Source organism: Ammospiza caudacuta, chromosome 8 (assembly GCF_027887145.1).
Source record: "Ammospiza caudacuta isolate bAmmCau1 chromosome 8, bAmmCau1.pri, whole genome shotgun sequence".
Classification (NCBI taxonomy): domain Eukaryota; kingdom Metazoa; phylum Chordata; class Aves; order Passeriformes; family Passerellidae; genus Ammospiza; species Ammospiza caudacuta.
The window spans coordinates 24,548,956-24,567,915 of record NC_080600.1 but is presented as its reverse complement, the minus strand read 5'-3'; the positions used below and the strand labels follow the sequence as shown (position 1 = coordinate 24,567,915).

The following is an 18,960-nucleotide window of genomic DNA, read 5'->3' as shown; positions in this document are numbered from 1 at the left end:
GGCATGCTCAGTGAGGACAAAAATCTACTTACTGTTTACCTCTGAAATCTACGACATATTGTTCAGTATGATATTCTAAAGATTTTAAGATTGATCAAATAGGTACAAAGTTAATGAGACAGCAAAAGTACATCCCTGCAAAATATTAAGTCTGTGGGCCAGACATGTAATGCTGGACTAGAAACATAAGATTATTTCAAAAGAACCAACCACTAAGAGCATCTAATTAGAATTTTCCCAAGAGGATTGACATAGCCTCATAACAGTGAAAAACTTGGTTCTGTAATAGGGCTACTGTACCCTCTAGAAAAAAATGTTACCCATTAAAAGCCTTTAAAACCTCTGTAATGCATCTACAACATAATTTTCAATACAAAATTTGACATGCAGAAGAACATATGACCAGATGGTACTGTAAAAAATTTACTGGTATTCATTTGTTACGATCTGTAGAGGGCATCTGAATGTATGGTCACCACTTCAAAGTAAATAAGGCCAATTCAAATCCATGTTATGTAAAACTTTTCTATTAAAACATTGAATATAGTGCATGTTTTTTCTGTTTATTGGTGTGCCCATGACAGGCGTGATGCAATGTACATTAATTTCCTGGTGTTCAGATATAAAGAAAAATAGACACCCATTTTAAGGAGTAAAGCAATACTACAAATTAATAATTTAAAAGATAAGCGAAAGAAAATGTTCTCAAGAGCTCAGGCTGAAAATTTCCAGAGACTGGTAAATCATCACTGTGCTTGTGTTAACAGCACTTCTTTGAGGGAGCCCAAGGACTCACTGGTGATGGCAGCTGATCAGGAGGTGTTTTGTCTCATATGAAAGTCTTCCAGGATGGTGCTTTGGATTTGTGTCTTTTGATTCTGTACTGATTCAGCACCTGTGGGGTTTTAAATAGGATTCTCTTTCCAGTGGAGCCCTGCCAGTTTTGCCTGTTTTGGTACATCACTTCAGATCATTGTGCCTGAGAGCAAGCCTGCAGACTTGAGAGTCACTACTAATGACTTAGAGCATGTGAAGGAGGGACATGGAGAGTGCCCTGCTAGTGAAAAGGAGAGAATCGGCTTCTTTCATTTTCCCTCAACTCCCAGGAACAAACTCATGATGCTGTTTTTATTGCAGCTTCAGGATTGTCAGAAACCTCCTGAGCTTGAACTTCTACAGTGAGAGAAAAAAACTAAGCCAGCAGAAACACAAATAACTTTCTACTCTTATTTGTGCTGAAGTGAAGAAGGGAATGCTTCACATGGCCAGGAATAAGCAGGAGAGTGGTAGGAAAAAACAGACTGGCCCCTTTTGGTAGGACCATCTGGGTTGGCCTCTGGAGCCACAGACTGAAACATCACCTTATTTTAGTTTCTTTCATTCTCCTTTTGTCAGCTTCATGTGCAGTACAGCCAGGCTTCAGTACATTTTGTCAGATCTCTGAACTGAAGGAGCTCTTTCTTGACCTTGAGCTCAAAGAAGCCTGTTAACACACATTTGTGGCTATCATCAGTTTGTTGCTGATGAACATACTGTTGTTACTTTTCCATGAAGCAACTTACTAGAGAATTTTATATTCTGATTTCCTTTAGGTTAAAAATTAATAATAAAAAGAAAATGTTTATGCTGGTAAAAGACCACTTTTAAAATTAAAAATAACATTAACAATTCATCCTGCCTTTTTACTGAAAAGGATACTCTTTGAAACTTTTCCACTAGTTCTGTTTTTCCCTAAATCATTTTCATTGGTGAGGTGCAGATATCTTTGATCCTTATGCAAATAAGTGTTTCCAGAAAACCCAGCTGGAATATCCCTCTTTCCACACTTGTAAGGAGGGAGACGATTCTTTTTTTCATCTATTGGCATCTTTTACACTGAAATTCTTGTGTTTTGGCATTTCAGCATTACCTTTCCACACCTGCGTTGCCTGTGTCTTATACTCTCATGAGGGAAAACTTGGTGAGAAAGTCTAATGTCACAGCTGTGTAAAGATGAGCTCTGGGCATTATCTTTCTTATACATATCTCTTTTATAAGCTATCAGTTAACTGTATTTGTTTTCTAACAATAACAAAACATAATTGCTAATTAGCAATGCACTTCGCTTTGCATTAACAGCTTTGACATACTAACAATTGTATGAAGTTTAATTCTAAGAAATTTATTCAGTGTTAAGTAGTCCACTAGTTTTATTTTTATAGAAGTTCTTCAATCCTTGAAAAATAAAAGTTAGTACATCAGAACGTTGCTTCACATGTAGTCATTCCAGCCATGCAGAATTTTTCTTCCCCTTCTATTCTAAAGTAAAATACAGAATTCTTTTTTAACACATGGATACTGATTTCTAGGTCATCTTGGGAGTCACAGCAGTCTTATTCCTATCAATATGTAGCTGCCTCTAGGCAGGAAGCATTTCTTAAAATCAGAGAGGATGCTTTCACAGGATCTCACTCAGTTTTTTCCTTCTTTTTCCTTCTTTTTTTTTGCTTTCATGCTTCTGTAGTCACACAAATACTGTAAGATGGTTGTTCACATAGTGTTCTTATGCATAGAAACATTGTGAGAACAAGAAATATCATTCATTCCTAAAGACTTGTACCTCATGTAGCATAAAATTGGAGAATGGAGGGAAAAAGAAGGAATTTAGGTACTGCAAGGTGCATTGCTGAACCTCAATGTTCTGTGCCAACAGAACAAGCAAACATTTGTCAGGAATGATAAGCAGAACTACAAATATATTTTTGTTACAAAAATAATAACGAAGTGTTGATATACTCAGTGTGTCTGAATGTGATTAATAATGTATGCTCTAGGTAAAAAGGGTACACAAGTCAGTCTTACCACAAACTTGCTGTACTTCAGGGATAGGTTCCTCAAGATGAAGATTCATATGATTGCTTGTCATTAAAGTACCAAGAATGTTTAGGCACCTCCTGAATTTAATACAATATCATAGTAGAAGTTTGTGTTCTATTCCTCATTCTCACTCTGATTTGCTGTGTAATCTCTGTTCTATCACTTGCCCTCAATATTTCTCTGTTCTTTTAACTTATGAAATGGCTGTTAATAGTTTTACTTAATATATCATACCTATGGAAAAGAGATAGCAGTTTGCTGAGGCAAGAACTTGTCTTGGTCTATGAAGCCATACTGTACTGTACTGTTGGGTTGCTGTAAACCTGGTAATGAGGAGAAACATGTATAATGCCTGGAGCTCTAGCCATTTTTCTTTTCATTCTTCCTGCCCTAGAGCCTGGGGAATGCTTTGGGAAGGCTCTAAGCAGAGATATGTTACAAATCCTGGCTATTATTCATTCTCATTTAACAGTAAGCATTTTCTTTGTGGAGATTATATTGTTGTTAAATAATGTTTGAGTGTGTTTGATAATCCATTAAGGGAGGTTATGAGAGAGCTGCTCACTTTCCAAATACACCTTTTGATCTCTTGAACTTATTAGTGTGGTTGGTTGCTTTTTTGATTCATAGTACAAGGGATTCCAACATACAGCCTGCTTAAGGAGAAAGTCAGAAGAGATTTAGTGTGTTTCCTAACATTGTTAAATTTTAAATGACTCTTTGTGCTGTCTACACTGGCAAAATGCACTGCAAAAAGTGCGTATATTCTCTGGTGTTTGCTTATAAACATCAAATATTTCCCCCATATTTTTGTCCTTGTCAGGACTTTATCTCAAGCTGGCAAAGCCAGCAGCTGCTTCAGTCTTGAAAAAGCTGAAAAACAGATGTAAAAACTTTCAAAGCCTTTTAAGCTAGGAATTGTACCAAGTTCTATAAATAATCTTTAAAAATACAATGGAGCTTGTCATGGAGACATTTAAAAGGGAAGCTCACTTGGAACCCTGGTATTCTGTCTGTTGTCCCAACCCTTCCTTGCATAAATTATGATGATAAAATCCTGTGTCCTTTAGGAAAACTTTCTCCAAAAAAAGTAAACTTTCCATTTTATTCCATAAAAAACAAAACAAAAACTGTTTCATGGCATGTGAGTAGAACTAATGGAAAACTATAGAATTTTAAATCTTTAACTGAAGACCTTGAAAAGTACTGACCATCAGCAGAAGGGAATGAAATTAAAATGTTCTGATTTTTTCTTTTCCCATTTGAATGTACCACAATTAAGACATTATCTACTTGTGCTCAGTCTTAAAATAACAGATTGCTCTGTCCAGAATAGCACGTAGGAGAAAATCTAAAAAAGAAATGTCATAAAAGCATATGAGATGGAGAAATTCAAGTGTAGTAACAGATCTATTAGCTGCCTTTTTACGGTGGTGGAGAAGCAGAACATGAGGGAGGAAAATACCTGCTTAAAAGCTTAGAACTGGAGACAGGGCAGAAGAGTCCTCACAGAGTGCACTCTATAACTTTTGCTCTTGGTAATATTCTTTGAAGCTGTCTTTCAAAATTTTAGATATTGTGGGTTTCTGTGTGGCATTTGGCTTTTCCCTCAGAGGAGATAATGTGGAGCACCTGTATGAATTGCAGTAGATAAATCTATATTAATTTTGAAGTAATAAAATATTTAATAATCACCAGTTGACATCTAGATTTATTCAGTTAGCTCTGTCTATCAAAAGTTGAGAAAAAGCAGGGTCTTCTGCATTTCCTCAATAACCTAATGTTATTAACCTAACTCCCAATGTGAAAGTTATATAATGATTTGATGTTTGACAGTTAATGTTGAATAGTTTGGATTTTATGGTTCAAAGTGGCAGCTTCCCAGTTATCAGCAGGTTTAAATAAGGCCAGCTCCAGACATGGCTCATTCTTCTCTCGGATGTTTTCCTACAGAATAGGTATCTTATGCTCCTGTCTGTAAATTGGCTTCTTCATAGGAATCAGAAAAGACCTACTCGCCTCTGGTTTCAGTTTTTAAAAGAATGAAAAAGCTTCAACACTTGCATGAATATGGTTTGAAACAAGTTTAAGGTAGACTATTAATAAGGAGTTGGGATGATGCTGGGTCAGTGTGCTACTGCTGGTCACCATTTAGAGGTTTGTTTCTGTAATGGAGAACAGACACTTGTGAAACCTTGCATTTTGAAGGATAAAAAGCAAATCTGTACATTGGGAAGAATCAAACTTGAAGAAGCCTGGGGAAAAATGTAGAAAAGGGGGAAAAAAAAAAAGAAAAGAGTATTTAATGTTTGATAAGGGCAGGAATGTTCAGGCTACCTTGGTCAGATATTAGAATGACAGTACCACATCTTGGCAGCTTCCCCCTTCTCATGAACCAGCTGGATTGCAGCAGCAGTCCAAGGAAGTAATTCTTACTACCAGAGATCAAGCTTCTCTGCCAGCTCACATTTAGTTTTGAAAGCAATTAACAGCAAGGAACTTGATTGCATCCAGCCAGTAATTTTCTTTGGACTCAGAGATAATAACAGAAACAGAACAAAAAATAGTTCTCTGATGCTATACACAATGTAATTTAAGACAATTCTTCCAGCCTTCTTCTATATGAATATTAGGCAAATGAGTTTAAAACTCCTTTTTCTCCCTTTTAATATATTTTTAAAAAATCTCAAAGCTCCTGTGGCCCCCCAGAAGTGATCCTGTTCTGTGTATAGTGCATGTGTTTTTTACTGGAGTTGTAAAATATAGCTGTAGCATTTATATTGTAATTAAGACTGTGTTGGTGTCTCTATTATGACCTTGCTTCAGCAAATTACTTCAGGCTGAAACTTAATGTAAAGGAGCAAAATTAAGTCTTTGCAATGAGACAGAGTAGAGATCCATTCTGAATTAGGTAAAGTGTCTAAGAGAGGTGAAAAGTCTGTGAGGCCAAAGCTGAAGGAAAAACTCGCATGCCAGAGACAGCAAAGAGACAGAGAAAGAAACAGCAATGCATGGAAAGTAGTCTGTGTATCTCTGTGTGACAGTATCACACTCTCCCTTTTTTTTGTTTTTCATTGTATTGAGTATTTTTCTTGTAAATCTCAGGAATTAATTTTAAAATTGGCAATAATCTATAGAAGACCAATTACAGAAACCATTGTACCTTTGTGAATCCTAGAAACAAAGAGTAAACATAAATGCTTAACTGCACCAAGAGGCCAAAGTAAAGGCCACTTGCAAGGCTCTAAAGATGTTAGGGGTGGAGGAGATAGAAACTTCCCAAAGAAGGCAAAAATTCTTGGTCTGTGTTGCTTTATTGCTCAGTTTGGACCTGCCAGCAAAATGACTTTATGATCTAGAAGTCAGTGTGATCCAGCTAGCTTTCCTTTCCCCATCCCTTGGTAGCAGGATAGAGGAGTGTACAGCTATTTACAGCGCACTTCTACTGCTCCAACTGGTTACTTTCTTTCAAACTGTATCTTTACCACCAGTAGAACAAATGAATGCTTCCTGCCTTTTCATGAAATAGTTCTCTCAAGGGAGAAATGCTTCTTACTTTTGCTCCTCCTACAAAACCTGTCCCTTGCAGCTACTCCTGCATGATAAAATGGTAACAGGAAGGTGCTTCAGAGCATAGAGCCTTTTTCCACAGACAGTGCTCAGCTCTAGATTTCTGGAATCAATCTAATGCTGCTCTTCAGGTCTTTTATGACCCAAACCATTCTGTGATGCTCTAATAAAGCAGGTACCTTGAGTGACTGGCCCTTTGCACCCTTTATGGCAGTTGTTTTGTTTTGGGAAAAGACTGCATCTTGCAGGGATTGCTTCAGAAAATTCCTGGAAGCTTAGGGAAGATAACATAACATCTTTGAATTCCCTTTTGCTTAGAGTTTTTACTTTTTATATATTGCCAGAAAGGAAAGGTAATTGAAAAAATGGCTGATAATTCTACTTTTTATGCAATAAATATACTGATAGTTATTTCCCCAATTAAGAGTTTCCTTCTGCTATTTAAGAATTTTTAATGTATGTATTAAAAGCAGATTGTATTTCTGGTGTAAAATTGTGGAAATAATTAAAGGTTAGTGTCTGGTTTTTCCCTTCCCACTCTATCAATGCACTGGCGGACAGAGGGTCAGTAGAAAACTGATGAGGCCAGCAGGAGATTGGAAGCTAATGTGATGTTATGCTCCTAATATCCTCTTCTTAATCATGTACTTAGGAAAATGAGTTCAGTGCTGGAAAATATTTACACAAAGGTATATATGTTTTACGTATATTTAATGCAGCCCAGTTTCCTTATTTATTTACGTAGTTTTAAAAGGAACCCTTTCCAGTAAAAAAAAATTATTCGTTTATCACTTAAGGTGAACAAACAGCAGGAGTTTAATACACAATCAGATAACAGATTAGGTTACAAAGCCATTCTTCAATTAGACATGCTTAGGTTTGAATGTGCCCTCTTCCCCCTCCTCCTTGCACCTCTGGTAGAGGTGTCCCTGCTTGCAGTTTGTTGCAATTCAATATTGTGGCTGTGATGTTTCGCTCCAGGAAGAAAAAGCTTCCCAGATGAGTTATGTTAGCTAAAATGTCCAGCCATTGCTTTGTTAGTTACATCTTCATGAAGTAAAGCAACTGCTAAAATATTTCCTTTGTTTATAGACTGAAGGGTGCTCCCATCTCTAACTGATTTACATTACTTACAACATAATTTTTCTGTGCAGTAAAATAAGAGCTTGAATTCTGGTTTGAAAGGGAAACAACATTTAAAAACCCTGGTAGTACATCATGCATTCTTACTCCTTTGAGGATCTAGCTTGTCAGAAAAGTGTAATGTTTTTCCTTATAGTGACTCAAAAAAAATAAAAACCCAATGCCTAATCAAAGACCAGAAAAGGGAAGTTTTAATTGAATGGAATTTTCAACAAATTCAAATGGAGTCCATGCTGCCCACAGGAAATACCACTATAACAATTTTTCTTACATAGCTTCTTGTCTTCTTGTGTCCTTCTTTCATTGCTTCATATGTACAACATAAAGCAAACTACCATCTGTGGGAATGTAGTGGGACTGTCAGCAAAACCTGCTGTCTACTCACTGTTTTATTTCCTAGCTGACAAAACACTTTGCATGGTTTTATTTAGTTACAATTCAAATAAACCATTATGGTTTTCTAAAACTCATTGAGTAGCCAAAAGGAAATGAGGAAAATGAATAAAAATAGAAAAGTGTGATCATTTGATGTGATTCACAGTTACCAGGGAAGCTGTATTGATGACTAACACTCTTCTCCTTCCTCTGTATTAGAGGCTCTCCTTACAATAATTCTTCTGGTGATGTAATAGCTCTTGGATATGAAAACATTCTCTTTACTGAATGAAAGCTGATTAGCTTGAAATATAGAAGCGTACATAAAGGGAGAAAATGAAAATGCCTCAATGTTTATTTTTTAAAAAGGGTTTCCAAGAGCATATGAAGATATGATTAAGGAAACCTGCTACATCTTCATATTAACCTTGAACATTAAAGATAAAGAAGTGTTTCCTGCCAAGTTACAGTGCTGTTCTGTTACTGCTTGGTGTAATATTCAGCTTTTTTTTGGGATGCCTGATCATGTGGCTCTTACTTTCTACATGGCAAGCAAGGCAAAAACAATCTGTCAAGGACTGTCACTGAGGATCAATGCTAAATGTTACTCAGCAGGATGCAGACTGTATCTCCATGGGTGTCCTTCTACTATGCTTTGATTATGTTTGTTGTAAAGAAAAGCAGAGTTGTGCTTACAGCATTCATATTTCACACCCTCTGTGCAAGACGTGTTACAGCCTTTAATTTGTTCCCATTTCAACGTGATGTGTTGTTTAAAAACATATACACCACATTTTCAAAGATTCCTTCAGTATAATCTGATTATAAAGGGGTTATGTGACAGTTTGTCTCTGCTGCTTGTTGTGTGGCTTAAAGCTCTGGAGACAAGCTGACTGCACATCCATACAATTTAGATCTGATGGCAGCTGTGGTTCAAAAACGTTGTTTTGGGCCACATTTAGGGTCATCTGAGGAGGCACTTTGGCATACATCAAGGTAACAGTAGGATTTTATCCTACTTACTGCTTATATCTTCTTTAGATGACAGTACTATGGCTGGGCACGTGGGGGTAGCATTTAATTAAACTGATGGTAGTTTATTAACTTAGAGGTGGGAGGGAAAGGAAAAGAGGAAGAATTTTTTAGTTTACTCAATGTGAGTGAGGAGTAGTAAGTCTGTAAATAGTAAATCTTTGCTGGACATTGATAAATAGATGGGGTTATAAATTGTGAAAGAGAAAATAGGTAGTACACCAGACAGCAAGTGATCTATTGCTTTTTTATAAGAGGATACTGCAAGCAAAATTCCACATTTCAGAGAGCAAATCTGTGTTTGTGCATGACGAAAACATTCACCCAGGACTTCCCTTTGCATCTTAATGTTTGCTGTCTCTAATACACTTTCATAACACTGATGCTCTGCTAACAACTTCCAGGCATGAAAGAATACATACTAGAAGACCCTACCATGTGGACAGAGCTGACAAGTTCTCTCTAGATGACGATCTGGTAAATCTAGAAGTTCTCAATGAGGTACTGTATTGTCTGGGTAGCAGCTTCCTCACATTCTTGCCTATTTCTGCTTTCTAGGCATCTCTTAGCAGAATGAGAATGTTTCTTTCTTGCAAACTTTTGTCTCTTCAAGGCAAAAGAATTCTCACGTGACTGGTCTGCTGCCCTCACTTTGTTAATTTATAGTTGCATAAAAGTAGGAGCAGTGAATACTATAATGTGGAAAAGCTTAATTATGAATGATACTAGTTTAAATTATTTTTTTGAGTTTCCTAAAATGCAAAGTTTAGTCATAAAGATGTAGTTTTAAGTGATTTTTTCTAAAATAATTGATTTGTATAGGATAACATATTATCTACTGCTTCTGGCTAAAAAATGACGAAACTATCCATTTCATATTTCACTGTATCAGCTATTTGAAGAGTATCTGTAAATTTTTGTGTTGATAATCTTTAAATTACATGCCAGCAAGAAAAAGGCATAATACTAAATTGTGCTATTGTCCTGTTCAAACAGTTTTACCACTACTTAAAATTTAATCCTTGAAAAAATATTATCTTTGTTTCATGGCCAAATGAAAAAAAAATTAAATGGTCATGTACTATGAAGTGCAGCAATAATCTGTTACCACAATTTTCTCTTCAGAAGATTTATTTCCCAGCTGATATAAGAAAATACTCTCATTTCCAATTAGGAGTTGCCATTTGACTTAGTTGTATAGCATTAGCAAGAATTTTGAAAACATTTTATTTTGTGGGTTTGGCATTTAAAATATAATTAGAAACAGAATAAGCATTTCTAAACAATGTTTTCAGTATATTTATAAAAATCTTCCTAAGTGGGAAAATACTCTATAACTATCAAACTTTCTCTAATCTTCTCAGGATACCATTATCCATCAGCTGCAAAAGCGTTATGCTGACTTACAGATCTATACTTATGTTGGAGACATTTTAATAGCCTTGAACCCCTTCCAGAATCTCAGCATTTATTCTCCCCAGGTAAGAGAAATTCCAAGCTGAAGATGGAAGTTGCTTTACATTTTCTATTAACACCACTAGCTAAAATACTTAAGTGATGCTGGAAGTTAGGAGGACAGACTAAACCTCAGCCTTTTCTTTTTCCAGAACAGTGTGGCTAAAAAATTGTTTTGTTTTGTTTGTTAAATTTGGTTTAATTTGATTTTATTCACTTCTTGGAGACACAAATTCCACATGAGGGACAGAGATTACCCCAGGCACAGCTGTGCCTCTTGCTTAGCATTTAGGGCTTTCTTCTTGGAGACAGAAGACAGTTATATGAACCTCCTCATGCTGAGGTTTTTGCTTGCTGAAGAAATGCTCTGACTGAGGCTTATTATATGTCCTGTGCCATCAGCTCTGCCTTAAAAGAAGCAAATTAATCAAATGTTGTAAGAAAAAGGCCAGTTTAATTCCCTACAAATATGAAGAGAGGTGGAGCTAGAAATAACTTAAGTCTCCATGGATGCCAAAATCAGGGCTTCAGATAGGGGGCCAGAATTCAGATTCACTGTAAGTTTCTTTTGTATGAACTGGTCATTTCCTTGACTGAAGGCTTGTTTTTGAAATTCTCTTCCTTGTGATACAGCTCTCCTCATTGTCTTGTTTGGGAAACATCAGTGTTGTAATTTGTGTTCTGGAAATTGGGTGGTGCCAAGAATTACCACTCCTGTTCCAGGTGATTCAGTGGAAATTCTGTGGTATAACAGGCAACTCCTTTCTGTTGAACAGATGATACTCACTGTCTTTTTCTCAGTTCTTAATATGTAGCTAAGTTGTATATTTTGACTATTGTTTGTATTTCTTTGAATTTAGTTCTCCAAGCTTTACCATGGTGTGAAACGTTCATCAAATCCCCCCCACATATTTGCTTCTGCAGATGCTGCCTACCAAAGCATGGTTACATTCAGCAAGGATCAGGTAAGGATCTGTTCATTTTGGTTTAGGTTTTGTATTAAGCATGCTGCCACTGTGCTACAGGGCTGTGAATAATGTTCTGTTAAGTTGTATTTTAGGAAATTTTTTCTTTAAGCCTTTTATTCCTAAATTAGCAAAACCAGAGTAGAAATCTGGTCAGATTTAGGAATCCTGAAGAGGATACAGTGATACCAAAGGGACTGAAAGGTCAAATAAGATGATGGAGGTACCTGACCTGTATAGTTTCCTGGACAGCCATGAAATCCTGGCTATTGACTCCAGCAGCAAAGTATTGCTGCACATTCTGATTCTAGGTCTGTCTTGACTTAGATATTTCAATAATTTATACTTGTGTTAAATAGAGGGTTCTCAATGCCATAGCAGATTAGCAGAGTTTGAACCACTTTTCTGCTGCAAAAAGACACTAAGTCACAGAAAATAGGAAATTGTTTATTAAAATAAATTAAGTATGGTTCTGTTATAAATGTAATAAGGACACAAATCCAACTATATAGCAATGATTTTAATGAGAATAAAATACCATGTTGTAGAAGATTTTACTACATTCTTAGGATTATAACTTCGTACTCTTTCTAGATGTGCTGTGTGTACATGAATATTAAAGGCTGATAATTATTTTTGTTTATAAAATTCTCCTGATTTTACCCTGAACATCACACAATAATGAATAGAAGATGTTCTCTTAAAGTCACAAAACCAGTATAAAGTAGTAAAAAGCCTGAAATCAGAAAGGTATTAAAGAAAACAAGTACTCATGTTAGAGTAACTTATGTAAGAATTTTTTATCTGATTAGATAGTGTAATTGATATGATATCTATTTCCTAGAGCAAAAATATGCTGTCAGGCAACACAAGGTACCACCAGATAACTGCTGCAGCTTTCAAAGCTTTTTACAAAGCTCAGTTCTATATGAAGGGGCATTGCATCAAGTATTTTAGGACCTTGTATCTTGTGTATACTGTGTATACACAAGAATCTTGTGTATACACAGTATCATGCAAATGGTTTTTGGATGTTTGCATAAAAACCTGTGAATCTATGCAACTGCTCAGTGTTAACATTTTAATTATATGACTGTTGATAATGTGCCTTAAGTAGAATAATATTTGTACTAGTGGTCTGTAGAATACATGGGGGGAAAAGGGTAAATAATAAATGCTGTTAGAATTCAAACTTTCCATGATCTGCATTCTTCAGTGTTGAGGTGGGAACTGGTTTTCAACTTCCATTTTGCCCATGAAGCATAACAGCAGAGAGAGGGAAAGTGATTTAGAACATTCTAGGTAGCCTCTTGAGTCTGGATGCCTTTAAAGAGCCTATAAAATACCATGTGCTAAGAACTGCTGGCACAAGAAGAAAGTGGATATGTCCTCCCAGAATCACCCAGTGAACAGTTGCACGTTTTTCTGAAATGTTTAGGCTCTAGTTTGCTGTTCTGGCTTGAATATCAGCATCACCTACTGAATAGCCTCTCTACACAGGACCTGTTATTTAAGATTATTTTTCAGAACAAGCTTTTGGTCAATGTGTCAAAAACAGCTGTACCCTGTGATTCATGTTAGTTCGCATGAAGTCAATGCAGTGAGCTCAGACATGGTCACTTGTTTGTGTACTAGCCCTTCAGAATTCAGTCATTGTTTCACACGTGCACCTTGGGATCAGGCATTGCAAGATGCATTTTAATAATCCAGGGAATAAATTACTACACTGAGCCTTTGCTGATGTCTCCTTTCAGAAAGGAGTAGACCCTTAAAGTATTCCATAGCTTTGGTACTAAACATGAAATAACAGGTAAGAGTGTAGTAATAGCAGAAAACAACCATATGGTGAACTATGCACTTAAATATTTTGTTTTGTGTGTTCAGTGCATTATCATCAGTGGGGAAAGTGGTGCTGGAAAGACAGAAAGTGCCCATCTGATCGTCCAACATTTGACCTTCTTGGGAAAGGTATTTCCTAGCCAATTATGTAAAATTATGAAGAAATCTTCCCAACTCTACCCCAATGTTCACTTTATTTAATCTTTAATACTTACAGCTGTTCATGTGAATTGTCACACTTGGTTTAGGGACATAGTAATCATGCATGTGAGAGTATTGAATTAAGATGTGAGTGTGACTCCTACCAAGCCAGTCAATTCCTTTTTAAAGCGAAGGTTCCAAATTTTGAGTGTTCAGTACCTGTAGCTATGTACAGTGTTTATCACATATAACATTATTTATACAATAAAGAATGAAAAATATTATTGTGGCTCTAATCTTAGAAGCTCTTACACATTTAAATGTTATGAGTAATGCTATTAACACCAAATAATTGGAAAATTACTCATGTCAGCTTAACCCTTAGTAGGCATCTTTAGTCCAATGTGCTTTTGGTACTCTTACTAATTATAAAACAAGTCAAAGGTGGAACAATTGCAGAGAAAGAATAATCTATATTTTGCTACCTGTGGGAGATTTTATCAGTTCATTAGACCTCCTGTTGTATAAACAGAAAGGTTAGCACAGTACCTAATTCCATACAAGCATGAGAAAAGGATTCTTTGCTTCTGGAGTAAGAATTGGATCGGGGGTAAGCATTATATTCTCTTAATTATGCTTCTGATTTGCATCCTTTCTGTCAAGGCCAATAACCGTGCTTTGCGTGAGAAAATTCTCCAGGTGAATCCTCTGGTTGAAGCATTTGGGAATGCCTGCACTGCCATCAATGACAACTCAAGTCGCTTTGGAAAATATCTGGAAATGATGTTTACACCTACAGGAGCTGTAATGGGGGCAAAGATTTCTGAATATCTACTTGAAAAGTCAAGGGTCATAAAACAGGCTGTGTAGGTATACTAATTGCCTGTGCTATAGCATTTCTGTAGTGTTTGAATTGATTTAATTATCAAAAATTCTGTGGTTTAGATACTTTTCTGTCTTCTGCTAAAATAAAAATCCTTAGTACCAGTGCTATGACAGCAAGAATAGTCCTGTTCTTTTAGAGTTGAAGGCAGAGCCACTTAATTCTTTGGGGTAATGTTGTGTTCACTGGGTTTTCTGTTTCACAGCTGCTAATCCTATGCTATTAAAACAAGTGGGAGGCTTCAGTGAGCTCATTATAAGAACTACTTTTACATTTGTTGTACAAGATGCCAGAAGAATAAACACAGGTGCTTTAAAAGGATACTTCTTTTTTTTCAGGGGAGAAAAAAATTTCCATATATTTTATTATATTTATGCTGGCCTTTATCATCAGAAGAAACTTTCTGAATATAGACTTCCTGATAAAAAGCCCCCTAGGTAATTATTGCTCACTTGTTTTAACTGCTCATTGTAATTAGCTATTGATCAGCACTTGCTTTCAGTATGATGCCTTCAAATCTCTCTTAATCCTTCTCCATTCCTTAAGGATCTTTTTTAATCCTCTCAAGGTGGGAGGAAGATGGACACTAAGGCATTACATTATTTGCATTTGTTTGAGAAGTTGAACTATTAAAACAGAAGGAGGAAGAACCAAGCTCATTATGTAGATATTTTGTCATACTTTCAAATGCAGACAACCCTCCTTATGATTTCTTACCTTACATTCAGGTTCAGGAAGAACTCGGAATATGCTTTGGAGGTTTTTAATTGTTGTTTGTACTTTGAGTGCATCTGATCAGTACTGAGTGAGGGAATGTGTGTGAAATGTTGGTAACATAATTAGACATTAACAGAGAATAATGCAGATGTTAATGCAACAGAAACAAAAGCTTCTTATGAATTAGCATCACACTATGTAATTGAAAGTTATTGAGATAAATGTTGTTTCCAGTTACTGAGGTATTTGCATTTAAGTCACTGGAGCTTGTATTGGCATATGTGGTAGTGTGATGCCTTCTTTCTCCCACTCTGTTTAGATATATTGATAATGAAACTGGAAGAGTAATGCATGATATTGTTACTAAAGATTCCTATGGAAGACAATTTGAAGCAATTCAGCATTGTTTTAGAATTATAGGATTTACTGATGAGGTAAGAGATTCAGTTGCTAAACCATCGTTGAACTTATTTAGGAAAACCACCTCCGGTGCTGCCCTTTGGTTTTGTGGATGTTCAAAATTTTGTGAGCCACAAAATCTCTGTAATGACAGAAGTGAACTGTGGAAGCGTAACTTCCCACTCAGAAGGCAAGACCAGCCTGAGGTCCCAGTTAGTACTCAGGCAGTTCTGTTGTGCTATTTCTTGTGTAAATAGAAGCTTACTTGAACTTGTAGAACTTGGTCTCAGAGAAGGCTACAAGCTTTAATATCCATTCCAATATCCATTATGTTTTCCCTTCATAGCCTAAATATGATGTGTGTGTCTTACTGAATTCCTTTAAAGGTCTTCTTGTCATCTTTTACAGGAAGTGTATTCAGTGTACAGAATACTGACTGGAATCTTAAATACTGGAAATATTGAGTTTGCTGCTATTTCTTCACAACACCAAACAGATAAAAGTGAGGTTCCTAACCCAGAAGCCTTAGATAATGGTATATACCTTTCAACGTTGTCAGTTCTGTATATGCAATTTGACTCTATTTGTGATAATCTCTGGCTCATGGTAGCAGTTGGTCAATGCTGGGGATTTCCACTGCATAACCACAATTGTGTGTCTTTTTCCACTGTCTTTCAGCTGCTGCACTGCTAAGCATTGGGTCAGAAGAACTTCAGGAAGCCCTAACGTCCCACTGCGTTGTGACGCGGGGCGAGACCATAATCCGGACGAACACGGTGGACAAGGCCGCGGACGTGCGGGATGCCATGGCCAAAGCGCTTTATGGGCGGCTCTTCAGCTGGATCGTAAACCGCATTAACACGCTGCTTCAGCCAGATAAAAATATATGGCAAGTTACACATCACTGAAACGTGTGCTTACTGGGCACGAGTCGGCTGGCTTCATCCATTTGTATATTTTTGATTTTGCAGAAAAAGTGCTGTGTTTATTTTGGCTAAGGCTTCAAAATGGCTTTCATGCTGTGATACTGAATCCTGTTTCCAGGACATTAAGCCCATCATTTTCAAAGAGCTGAATAGAGTTTAGCTGCTGAAGTCAATGGAAGTTGAAGTGCTGTCCACTTTTTTAAAAGATGCTTCCTATGTAGTGAACATGAAAATCATACAAAAGGCTGATAAACAATTGAAGTACACTAAAAAAGTTCAGTACACAATCCTTACAGTCCCCCTGCTTTTGTAAGCAAGTAATAAATGCAGATTTCAGTTTATTGTTGTGCTGCTAATTGAGATGTGATTATTTTAAAATTTTTTTACAATTACAGAAACATTATATTGCACATCCTTATGATTTCATTGTCAGGCGCTGATCTGGCTGGTTTGATCTTTTGAAGAAGCTGTTGAGATTTTAGAAACAAGGAACCTCTCAGCAAATGTGAAAATTCCTCTGATCTGAGATCTCTACTTGCTTCTTCACTATGTCATACAGACATATTCTCATCCGTTTCATGCAGTTGTGGTAGTGACTGAATGTACTTGAGTTAGCACATGGACAGTTCAGCTTGTAGCAGTAGCAGATTTGGTAATTGCCTTCTGAATGAGTGTAGCAAAAACGTACCATTAAACCTTGACACCTTTTCTCTGCCTGGAGGAGCAGACAGTTTATTTTATTTGGGATCTGCCTACTGAAGCCCCTTGTTTCAATATGGCTGCTAAGTGTCTGTTACTTGGTACCTATGATTTTTCTGCCTTCTTCATGGAAATTTGCAAGAAGCAAGTGGAAAACAGAAGTCTTAGCAATGCTGTACAAATGCACAAGTTGTCTTAGGTTCAGACACGCTTTTCCTCCTTGATTTTTGCAGCAGAGTAAATCAGTTATACAATGTTAGTTAGCAAATTTTATTTTATTTTAATTTTGCCCATAATGAATTTTGTTTGTATCTTCACATGCAGCAATGCTGAAAGTGGGATGAATGTTGGGATACTAGACATATTTGGATTTGAGAACTTTGCAAGAAATTCATTTGAACAGCTGTGCATAAATATCGCTAATGAACAGATCCAGTTTTACTTCAATCAGCATATTTTTGCACTAGAGCAGGTAAATTCCACTCTGTTGAGGTCTAGCTGAATTCAGTATCCTACACCATAATCCTATTAAGGATTACTTTATAAAATGAGTATGTGATTTAAATGTGAGATAGTGACATCGTTCTGTTGAAGCTGTGTAAATAATGTCGGTGAGGCCTATAGAGCATTGCTGTGCATCATAAAAGCCCTAATGATGATGTTGCTTTTACTGTTTGAGTGTTAAAACTGTGCTGGTGACTTTTGTAGATGGAATATCAGAGTGAGGGAATTGATGCCACTACAGTGGAGTATGAGGACAACCGTCCACTTCTAGATATGTTCCTTCAGAAGCCCATGGGTCTCCTGTCTCTACTAGATGAAGAAAGTCGATTTCCTCAGGCAACAGACCTAACTTTAGTTGGTATGTGCAAGTAAAACTCTGGGAAAGGTCTGGGAAATGACAAATGCATATATAAATGCAATGTCATCTTTATTCAAGTTTTCCTACCCTAGCTGTCCTGAGGCTGTGTCATTTCATTTGATGTTCTAAGTATATTTTTCACTGTGCTTCATCATTTTTCTCTGCTTACATGTTTTCTATCCTTTTTAAATTGCAAAAGTTGTCTTAAGTATCAGGTGGCAAGGGCTTATTGTTTTTTCAGTGTTACAAGGAAATATCCTGTGTCTTGTACATGTATGTAGCATTAGTTGAAAATAAAATTTAGACTTCCCAGGCTCCTAGGCCCATGTTTATCCAATTAGAAAATACTGCTTCACTCCGGATTATCTCATAATACATAGGAAGTGTTATTTCTGGTGTGGCATTTGGCTGAGTATTTCCTTGTCTTCATACATATTTTACGTATATTTTGACAAATTTTGGTGCTAACTTTAAATACACAGCACATGCCATGTTTAAAGCTGTTGTGTTGTGTTTATTTACTAGAGCTGCATTTTTCCCTGCGATATGACGCAGAGTTCCATTTCCTTCAATGGAATGTGCTGCAGAAACCCAAACAGTTAGAGAAAAACAACAGTTTCCAGTTAAATTGCACAACACGTGTACAAGATTTTTCACTACTGCTAGGCTGGGCTGAAACTGGAATTCAGGTCACAGACAGAATGAGTACTATGGTTTTATTCTGCTTCTTGTCTTGGTTTGAAACACCGGTGTCTGCCAAGGTAGGCAGGAACCTCCTTTGGAATGGAAAATATGACCTCTTTCTCTCTGAGTTATAGTAATAACTTTGAAATTAATGAGCTTTCAGGCAAAGCTATGGGAAAAAGAATAGCAGTTCTTTATTAATATGTATACACAAGTAGATATGTGTAACAAGACAAACAGCCAGCCCCTTTGGCAGCAGCAGCAGCAGCAGCGAACGGAACCGGAGCCCCGGGGCCGCCTCCCTTGGGCTGCGGGCGCTTCCCTTCGCTGCAGTTCCGCTCGCGGCCGCCAGGGGCGCTACTGGCTCCGGCCCGGCTGCGGTGATTGCCCTGCGCCGGCAGGGGGCGCTGTGGC

At 36.9% G+C, this 18,960-nt stretch overlaps 1 protein-coding gene across 1 annotated transcript in view; it reads left to right on the top strand.

Moving 5' to 3' along the window:
- The window catches only part of MYO3B (myosin IIIB), a 207,385-nt gene that overhangs the window by 79,280 nt on the left and 109,145 nt on the right, over nucleotides 1-18,960 (top strand). Inside the window, exons 12-22 of the mRNA XM_058809484.1 lie at nucleotides 9,381-9,477; nucleotides 10,341-10,457; nucleotides 11,292-11,396; nucleotides 13,281-13,364; nucleotides 14,040-14,242; nucleotides 14,598-14,696; nucleotides 15,296-15,410; nucleotides 15,784-15,910; nucleotides 16,054-16,264; nucleotides 17,325-17,472; nucleotides 17,709-17,862. Coding sequence (XP_058665467.1) covers nucleotides 9,381-9,477; nucleotides 10,341-10,457; nucleotides 11,292-11,396; nucleotides 13,281-13,364; nucleotides 14,040-14,242; nucleotides 14,598-14,696; nucleotides 15,296-15,410; nucleotides 15,784-15,910; nucleotides 16,054-16,264; nucleotides 17,325-17,472; nucleotides 17,709-17,862 — 1,460 coding nt within the window. The remainder of the gene's footprint in view (nucleotides 1-9,380; nucleotides 9,478-10,340; nucleotides 10,458-11,291; nucleotides 11,397-13,280; nucleotides 13,365-14,039; nucleotides 14,243-14,597; nucleotides 14,697-15,295; nucleotides 15,411-15,783; nucleotides 15,911-16,053; nucleotides 16,265-17,324; nucleotides 17,473-17,708; nucleotides 17,863-18,960) is intronic.